Raw genomic sequence first — 10,477 nt, forward strand, 5'->3', positions numbered from 1 at the left:
AATGTTCCAGAATATTCCAGTTAATCCTTAGTATTACTCATGTCAATATAAAACTACATCACACATCAGTATATATACCGTTAAATGAAATTCACTGTCCTGACCTGCATCTTACTTCTGAAACTGTTAAGCAATAGGTGCCAGAATTTTCATGGTGACCTCAGACTTGGGGGTAGGCCTAAATCACGTTTTTATGTTTTCAGATGTTATATTATGGAGAAAAGGTGTACTTGATGATGACTGACCTCTTTGGCTGACAGTGCTTGGTAAACAGACCCACCAGATCTAATCTCTTCCCAGAATTCAAACATAGGACTCAGAAAATCATCACAAAAACCCCAAGCCTCAAGTCTTATGATTAGAGGAAATGTCAGAATGGCCTCATTCTTTACCTGCAAACTTCATTGTAAAGAGAAATTTCATATATTTAAAGCACGTGTTTAATTTCAGTGCAGTAAATAGTTTCCTAACTATGTGACAGATCACTTCCCAGTTTTTCATAGTCTTGTGGATATATGGATCATAGACACATCAGCTGTGCCAAAGCAGTGTTTCTCAACCTTTTTCATGTGGCAGGATACTAAAATGTAGTTCAATATCTCAAAGCACACCAAATCATGTACTGCTGTAAAGTGTGTTTGAATGTTACTGTTCATACTTCTTCATGCTTTTCATTTATATTATGTTTGAAAGATCATAAAAGATAAGAGATGAATAGTAAATGACAGGTATCAAAGCTAAAGTATGAAGATGACTATTCAGAAAAGTCGGTATATAACAAATATACTCATAAAGAAACACGAAAAACATTGAGGTCGTGACAGTTTAACAAAGAAACAGAAATGCAGGGATGAATAATATTTCACCCCTATTGCCACTCTTTATGCTTATAAATGTACTTGAATTCAAAATGTTGAAGCTAGCTTAGACACATACCAGTTGAGAAACATTGCACTGAAGGAATACTTTCTCTGGAATATAGTGTCAATCGCAAAATTACAGTAAATTACAAGAACTCTTTATGGAATTATTACTTCCATAACCTACTGTATATTACATAAATATAAACTTCTATCTTTAGTAATCACTTTATCTGGAATAGTGTAGTTGGTATAGCGACTGGCTACGGGCTAGGCAACCAAGGAGTCAGAGTTCAAGTCCTGGTGAGGTCAAGAATTTCCTCCACATTGTTCAGACCGGCTCTGGGGTCCACCCAACCTCCTATGCAATGGGTACTGGGGGCTGTTTCCCCGGGAGTAAAGCGGCAGGGGTGTGAAGCTGACCACTCAGCTCCAGCTGGTGCACAGGTCAAGAAAATGTGGATTTATACATCCACTCCCCCATATGCCTTCATGGCATAGTGCTTAATTAGTCACGCAAATGGTCAATTTTAACTGTTTTTAGTGGTCACTTTACAATTACAATTTTGATGTAAAATCTATGACTACATAAGAATTTAGTATTATTAACTCTGTATTGTCAAATGTTACATTTGAAATATAGAAAAATATGTAATAGCAGCGTGAAAAATTAAGCAGGCAAGATGTTTTGCAAGGAAATGAGAACATCTAAGCCTTACCACAACAGGGGCTCAGTATACCAGAGGAATGTACAAAGGATAAACAATATTTTGTTACCTTAGTGAAGTAATATAATTTGTAGATATTTGTTCTTTGCAAAAACAGATTCAAATTAAAGTCAGTCATATGTACTTCTGACAATGATATAAGCTGGTAAGAGAGGTAGGAAAATTTAAATTATTCCAGGAACAGCATTGGTTCTCTCTAGTGGTAGAATGCCATCTTCATTGAAAATAAGGCATAATTATAATTAAGACATAGTTTTCCAGTGACAGGGAATAAGTCTCAAGGAAAAATATTTAAAAAACTGGACTTTTTATCTAGTTCCATTCTTCTGTTGTCATGTACAATTTTGTTTACCTGTCTACTTTAGGTAGTTTCAATTAAGTTGTATCTTCTTCTGAAGGAACAAGAAGAAAACAGGAAGAAATGTTATTTACAAAGACATTTTTTGTTAACCACCGTAAGAGTCATACTTTTGTACTTGGGGGTTTGGAAAGCAGTACAGTTCTAAATGCTCAAAATCATTATTATTTGAATATGAAATAAGGAGTTCCAAGTAGAATGGGCAAGGCATACTTTCACACTACAGAAACATTCTTCAAAAGCAACTTTATGATTTCATTAGCACTATTTAGCTTTAGGCTTTATGTATTTGCCTTTTTAAATTTAATTTATGTTCTAGTCCTACAAAACTTATGTCATCAATTCTGTATTTAGGTAATGTAATTTTATAGTCCAACAATAAACTGCAAATCAACTGATGGGTTAACATGATGAGCTATTGAACAGATGATTGTAAGATTGATCTTGTTCGAGTCAGTATGTTTTTAATGGCTTTTAATTGTGTTGATAATATGATTCATATTATCGGCAGCATTTTTCTTCCTTTGTGGGATGAGTGTATTCTGCTGATTTACAGTTTCTGTATACATTAAATTAGTCAAATATTATGTCAAAGGTTCACACCATTGCCATTTGGTAATTGCTGGCTTGTAAACAGTATGTCATACATAATTTGTAGTTATGTTTATATTCTAGTTTCAGAGTGTAATGTTTCTGATTCTGAAATTTTATTGGTTTATACTGTCAATCTGAAGTCTAAATGAAAATATTTGCATCGCTGCCATGTTGTTTTACATTCCACAAAAAATATTTTAAGTTGCATATTTTTTAGTGATGTATTACTATGAGTATGTGTAATTTCAGGGACCGCTTGTGTGGTTTGGTGGTCAGAGTTTGTGCCTACAGATCCACAGGTCCCGGGTTCGATTCCTGGAGTTACCAGATTTTCTGAGAAGTAGTGGGTCTGGAATGGGGTCCACTCAGCCTTGTGAGGATAATTCACAGCTACTTGAACGGAAAAATAGCAGCTCCAGTCTAGAAAACTGAGATTAACCACCGTGGGGATCCGTTGCACTGACCACGTGACACCCTCTATCTGCTAAAGTTGGCACAAACTTTGCCAACAAGCTGTGGTCTCTCGGTCGGTATAGTTTGCTTGCGGACTACAGGCCACGGAGTTTTTTTATGTGTAATTTCAGGTTGGAAAAGAAGTTTGGAGACTTGCTTTTAATTTTTGTAATGTGGGACCACAGTCATATAAAATAGAGTTTATCAGGCCATACAGCGTTTGTATGTAATGAAGTGGCTGATTGATTTGTTCATAAATACACAAAATTTTGTTTCTTCCTCTATTAATCACAATTCAGAATTAACTGTTCCCTATTGTAATTAATTTTTATCTTCTTCCTGGGACAAGTTTTCCAGTATGACAGGTGCAAATGCTAAACATTTAAGATTAATTGATCAAATAAGACATTGCACAAGGAACTGAAAGATTAATTCTTGAACACCATGTGCTCTGTTTTACAACATTAATTTTTGTCTCTTTTTCTTTTTTTATTGCATTCGGTTGCAGCATTAAAATGCAAAACCATTGCTGTGTATGTCATTCACACTGTAAAGAGTTTTGCAAAATTCCTATTCGTTCAGATACAGAATTTCATGCACCATTTTGTTTAATGTGTATATGTGAAATCCTTTTACTGTAAGTATGTAGATGTCAAGTAAATAATTTCAAGGAGAAAAGTAATCCTTGAGATGCTGACGGTCACTCACCCACTAAAATGTATTTTTAAATTATCTAAGTATGTGCTTAATTCATGTACAAAGTGCTGGTAAAATGGAAAAAGAAAATGCATGCCTGACAGTTTATAGTGGCTGAATTGTAGACTCTTTTCTAACATATAGTCATTTTTTGACACATTGTGGACAGGAGTGGCATTGTGAATAACACATTAATTAAGCTTTTATTGTTTATATTTATTAATTTAATTTATAAACGTAATGAAATATGAAGTTAAATGGAAGTGCCTCTTTAAAGTCCTAACAATACAGAAAGCATTCTGTCACTTGTCAACTCTCTTTACTGTGGATCCTATGCTAAGCACATTATGCATATTAATTGTATATTTTGGATTATATCTCATTCAGACCGTGTTTCTAGTGAGTCCCCCAACTTCAAGAATGTTAGTATTGAATTGCATATATTCTTTAAAGTTTTAAAATCGTCTAAATAACATTTAATACAGTCAACTCTTGATTATTCGGGATAATGGTGGGGATGGAAATCACGATTAATTGAAAACCCGGTTAAAACAAATTTTATTAAAAGTAGTACTGTAATACTGTACCTTCATAATATTATAGGCCTACCTGTATTTAAATTTATTCAACCTCATTTTTATGTCATCTCATGGCCGATTTAATACTTTTTTTACATTACACTGAAATATGAATTAATTATTTCAATCACAGTCTTCAACAACATCCAACATTTTTTACGAATATTCACACTTAACACTTAAAAAAGAAATTAATATTGTCATTTACTTTTTTGCGGCATTTTCCTTTTTTGTTGAATACTTAACACAACACGCTTCCTTTTACACCCTGACATTTTGCTAACGCACTTGAAGATCGATACAAAGATACTAACTGGGGCGATATATCTGTCCTCGAAACTTTCCACAAATCCTTGCATTCTTTCACCCCTACCCTAGAACATTGTGTTAGCATAACAGGACCAAAGAATGCAGAGCTCGGTTCACACTAGTGTGAAAATAGTGTTACAACTCGCCATGTGAAACAAAAGTGAATGAATATTAAACAACATATAAGCCTCAAAAAAGCCTCAGTAGCCCCGGTTAATCCACCCCCGGATAATTGAGAGTTGACTGTAATTCATAAGAACTAAAAGTTTGTGACGATGACACATTAATACAAATATGTGTCTGGACATTATCCAAGGTACTGCTTTTGTCTAAAAAACCATCCTGTTTTTATTTAACTCATACACATGGAGTTCTTAATATTTTAATGTTTTGTCTTAGCTCTCACAGATGTTTATGCTATGCTTGGCATGTATAACCTATCAGGTGTTGGTACTGGTGTGTGGAGATAGAGACTAGCTCTATCGATTGGGCCCAACTGAGTAGGTTTTACCTGAATAAGGAAACAGAATCCAGTCTCTGAAACAATGTGTTTCTAAATAAAAACAGAACGGTGTTTTAGACAAAAACAGGATGATTGTTAATGTCAGAAACATAATATTTGATTTAAAAATTCAGTTCCTACCTCACAGAAAGTACGTTTTAGTTCCATTACAGAGGTCATTTAGCTATTGTTGTTTAGGGAAATAATTGCGCTTTATTTTGAGAACTATATGGAACCCCATAAATGCAATGTGTAAGCAAAATGTAGAATTTGGTACTGTTAAAGTAGGTTGTACTTATATTAAGCATTGTACTTTAGAGGGTTAACAGGAACACTGTGGAAGGTCAGGGAGACAGGGTAGGTAACTAGTTTAATACATAGTGTGATTATCCATTCACAATTTGCAGAATTTGTCTAAAAAACTTCTCCTTATACTCAGCTCTGCCAACACTTAATGTCATGAAGAGCATAAAACTGGTAACTCTTTTCATATAATGCCAAGTCCAGAAAATTTATGCTGCTATTCAGTTGGACCGATTATGTGAGAAATGAAGAAGTGTTAATTAGAGTCAGTGAGCAGAGGAATATCCTACACGAAATAAGAAAACGGAAGGCTAGTTGGATTGGTCATGTTTTACGCAGAAACTGCCTTCTAAAGGAAGTTATTGAAGGAAAGATAGAGGGGCGGATAGAAGTGACAAGAAGACGAGGAAGAAGATGTAAGAAGATGCTGTATGACCTTGGGGACAGAAGAGGATACTGTCATTTGAAGGAGAAAGCTCTAGATCGCATTAAGTGGAGGAATTGTTTTGGAAGAGACTGTGGACCTGTCGTCTGACAGATTACTGATGATGATGATGTCTTTGTGCTAGTATGTCATTTAATGAAGTAGCACTTAACATTTAAGGATCAGCAGTCTATTGGTAACAAATCTTATTTTTCTGTAAAGTGTCATGATTTTACATATAAGCCAGCCTTTCTGTCATGCTTTTTGAACTTTTAATTGTAGTAGGACTACATGGAGCAAAGGTCTTCATTGGTAGGTAATAGTTACTCGTATGGTCAAGAATTTTCCTTCCATTTATGTAACCTGAAATTTCACAAGTGTCTGCCACTGACCACAGTCCTCAATGAGTCAAATTCAGTCAACATCATATTTCTTTAAATTTTAATTTTAATATCATCTTTCCCATCTATGCTTAGGTCTCACATTGTCTCTTCCCTTCAAACCAAAATTTTGTTTGCATTTTTCATCTCTGTGAACAGGCTACATATATCACTCATCTCATCATCCCTGATTTGCTAACCTAATATTTGGTGAACAGCACAAATTATGAATATTCTTATGCTGTAGTTGTCTCCATCATGTTTCTTCTGTTTCATAACTGCAGTTATTTTCCTTAGCATGTTTCAAAGTTTAGTGAGACACATCATGACTTTTATTTTCTGGCAAGGATTTAACATGGAAAGAAGTGCTGTTTGAGGTTTAGAATACGTACTGTGGAACGAGTTTTAACATTGGGTTGTAGAGCATTGCTCCTTATTACAGTTCAATACCAGTATTTCAACAAAATGGAAGCAGATTAAGCTACATCACTGTAGTACAGAGTGGTGAAACTGTGATGACTGTTGCCAGAGAAATGTTTCTGTTTATGGAATCCAGCTACAAAGGTAATTTCAATTTTTTGTGTGTGTGTGTGTGTGTGATAGTAACACAAAAGTGATCATCTCTACATATACAGTATTCTGTAAGCATTTCGTAGTAATTAAAATTGTAGGTGAATAGATGCTGCTACAAAGTTGTACAGTCACTCATTCAAAGAGTGATGTTGCCCTGATGTTGGAAAAAGTAAGAAGTTTCATAATTACATTTATGAAAATTGGAAAGGTACAAATTTTTTAGGGTTAACATGTATAAATCTGATTTTACTACACTGTTGTGGGATTGTCAGTGTTCTAAAAGACAACCACTTAAATCTGTAACAGTTATATATATTAAATTGTATAAATTAGATGTACAGAATAGCTGTGAAGCTATATGGAATGTCAGAAGTTGGCTAGCCCTGAAAAGGGCAGTTTGTTCCACCGTGAGTGCCCTGGTAGAATTTTCTCCTTTGTAGTAGACTTAAGTCTTTACAGCCGTTCAGCTGGTTTGTCCGGCCGGTAATGTGCTGTTGCGTGCACCTGTAGGAACAGCTGTCTACGGTGCGGTTGTTGGAGAGTTACGGCAACTGTGTTATCTGCCTGGTAGCAGAGCGAGGTTGCTGGAGAGTTGCAGCAACTACGGTAGCTGGCTGGTCACAGAGCAAAGTTGCTGGAGAGCTGCAGCAACTACGTTAGCTGCCTGGTCGCAGAGCGTGGTTGCTGGAGAGTTGTGGCAGCTACATCAGCTGTCTAGTGGCAGAGCGCGGTTGCTGGAGAGCTGCGGCAGCTACGTTAGCTGTCTGGTGCAGTGAAGAGCTGATGACTATGATTGATCGCTCTGAACTGAATGTGATCACTAATGATTGCGAGCTTTGGGCTCCGCTTTTATACCATGCTTGCTGAGCGGAGCTTAAACTTGCAGTTGTGATTGTGAGCGCTGATTGGCTGGCGCACATGATGATCTACAGGTGGGCTGGACATCGAGTGCTATATAAATACAAGTGGTGGCAGCAACATGCCGCAGTTTACTAGAAATATGGCATAATCTGCTGTACAAACCCTGGATTGACAGAGGCCTTGTAATTATTGTACATAGAAATAGTAATTAAGACAAGAATTAAATTGTAAATATATGTCAATACTGGCAATAGACTGACTAAGACTGACAAATGACAGACCCACCCTCTCGTCAGAGAGGGCGCCCCAAATGGACAGGACAGCAACTTTCACAAAGAAGAAAACATCTGGTCATGAGCCCCAGATGGGGCTCGACACCAAGACAGACAGACTGACTGACTGTCAGTTGCAACATGACTTTGACTTTGACTTAACGTGCGGCAATGTGATATTGACTAGGAGTGAGTGCTGCCTGTTAGACCAGCAAAACTGTGTGTTAGTATTTGGGATGTTCCCACACTGTATAAAAATGTGGCATATACTCGTACAGTCTATCCAGTTCTATCAGCTTATGTCATCTGTCAAGGGGAAAGAATTTCAGAACTTTGTCACTGTCACTCCTTGATGAGTGGTAACTTATTTGCTATGCATTGTGAATTAATTTGTTAAGATTTGGAAGATGTTATCTTTTATTAAAAACATAATGTGTGTGTGTGTATATATATATATATATATATATATATACTGGTTTTGTAAATTGTGAGAGGTTTAATCTGAAATCAACAGGCTGATCCAGCTGGACACTTGATATGTATGTAGTTATCACAAACGTAGTGTATAAGATTGTTTGAATTCACATTTCCATGAAGCTCATATTTATGTTATCTCTGTTTATTTTATAATTTAACAGTGCTCAACCTGGACCAGTTAAAACACCATTTATTATCCAGCTTTACTCTTTTGTCTAAATAATTTTATTCCCAGTTTTATTCATATTAGTACTGCATGGTCTTCCTTTTAGATCTGTAACCTCAACAGGATTCTTGTATTCTTGATTCTTCATTTCAGTGGGTTGGATATTTTTGTGTGACCACACAATGTTGTCAGCAATTACAGACTTCTTGGCAGTGCCAGGTACCTGTGCTTCAGATGGCTTTGCATTCTTAACCTTTGTCAGAAACAGTGTTCTTTTGATAGCATGCATATTCAGTGATGTTATTGAATGTAGAGGAGAGGACCAACAAAGATATTGTATTACTTTGAATGTAAGACACATTTTTCCCCGTTTGTCTCCATATTGCCCGAGACCAGCTTTAGGTCCACCCAGCCTCCTATCCACTGGCAACCAGGGGTAGAGTGGCAAGGGCGTGAAGCTGAGGACTCACCTCCAGCTAGTGCCGAGGTCAAGAAAATTTGGATTCATACATCCACTGCCTGACACGCCTTCATGGCATAGTGCCAAATTAAGGACAGGAACAACTTTACCTTCACCCACATTCAAAAACTGGATATGTCTTAAATTTAAGGGCATCTTATATTTTAATACGGTAGATGTATTGGTAGAGATGAAATTGTTTAATTTTTATGATCCGCGTGTTTTTTTTATATTTGAAACAATGAAGAATTCGTATTAATACAAGAAAAGATGACAAAATGTACATGGGGAAAAAAGGTGTGTATGGTGATAGTGTCAAAATAATAGTGATTAGTGAAAATTATGAAGTGTCTGCCCATGTTTATTTGCATTTGAGGGCCATATCATTGTCACTGGTTGTTATAATAGGTCAAGTACAGACTGAAAGCAATGTATGTTTGTTTAGCGCTGAACAGGAAAACTACCATTATGATACTCTACTGCATGCTGGAGGGGATGAAGAGATTAGGTGTTTTGACCATTTTGACAGACTATGTTTTCATGGATAAATTCTGCTGGAAACACTTGCTCCAGGTAGCAGCACTGCATAGTGCAGCTGGTGCATACCACAGATCATACATACTTCTGTTGTATCAAGCTTGCAATCTTAGCATAAGAGGCTACTGTCACAGAATCAGTAGCTGTGTGAAACTTTTGAAGTTGTAGAGGTTAGGTATTTTTGACGTTTGTTTTTAACAATTTCCCATTGAAATATCAAATGGATTTATACAGGTGTTAATTCTGTAAGAGTATTGCACCGACCAGAATCATCTGTTAATATGTTGCATTTGTGGAGGTGTATTTAATACTGTCACATGTTCGAAAGCCGGTGTTTATGTAATGGAATATGGCGTTTGCGAAGAAACCATATGGGTTGACAAAGCAAGGAATTTTCAGGTTTAATACGATCCTCTACGAATGACGGCAACATACTCTACCCATGAAGATCATGTGACGCACGTGAGTAAACTTAATGTGCATTATGTTTATTGAAAGTGTGTTCAGCGAAAGAATGATCAGATAGATTTTGGCGCGTATGTAATGTCCTTAGCCACCTCGACAGAATCGGAAAATAGATATGACATCGTACTTCATTGAGAAATATCTTCGTTCATATTTGCCGGATATCTTGCAGGTCTGAACTAAGGGAGATTACCCTGTCCATCAAGAGTATCAGGAACTTCTATTACTTCTTCGCTGCTATGATTTATATTATTTTTTGGACATAAAAGTGTCCTCCACAGACATTTCTGTAATTAGTGAGGTAGTTCTCGTAAGTTCAAGGATAGTGATTATACTGTTGTCGAAATACGAATGAGTTAAATCTCCACGTAAAAACTAATCTCTTCGAAATAAGATCATTGAGAGTTGTATTCGAATTTTTAGAGTAAGGAGTGTCTCGCAGCGGATCGGATATACGTGTTTCTTGCATAAATATTTTCAG

General features: G+C 36.3%; 1 protein-coding gene across 1 annotated transcript; it reads left to right on the top strand.

Moving 5' to 3' along the window:
- Positions 1 to 5,890: 5,890 nt before the first annotated feature.
- LOC111875458 lies at positions 5,891 to 7,952 on the top strand. The gene is made up of 2 exons (XM_023871721.2): positions 5,891 to 6,749; positions 7,269 to 7,952. The coding sequence occupies exons 1-2, from the start codon at positions 6,701 to 6,703 to the stop codon at positions 7,532 to 7,534; spliced, it is 315 nt and encodes a 104-aa protein (XP_023727489.1). The 5' UTR covers positions 5,891 to 6,700; the 3' UTR covers positions 7,535 to 7,952.
- The last annotated feature ends 2,525 nt before the right edge of the window (positions 7,953 to 10,477 follow it).

Source organism: Cryptotermes secundus, unplaced genomic scaffold (assembly GCF_002891405.2).
Source record: "Cryptotermes secundus unplaced genomic scaffold, Csec_1.0 scaffold304, whole genome shotgun sequence".
In the NCBI taxonomy this organism is placed as follows: Eukaryota; Metazoa; Arthropoda; class Insecta; order Blattodea; family Kalotermitidae; genus Cryptotermes; species Cryptotermes secundus.

Bases quoted from the DNA above. Each gene is read 5' to 3' on its own strand.
- LOC111875458 (XM_023871721.2), top strand. From the start codon at position 6,701: ATGACTGTTGCCAGAGAAATGTTTCTGTTTATGGAATCCAGCTACAAA. The intron at 6,750-7,268 runs GTAATTTCAATT...GTGCACCTGTAG, and splicing joins TATGGAATCCAGCTACAAAG to GAACAGCTGTCTACGGTGCG.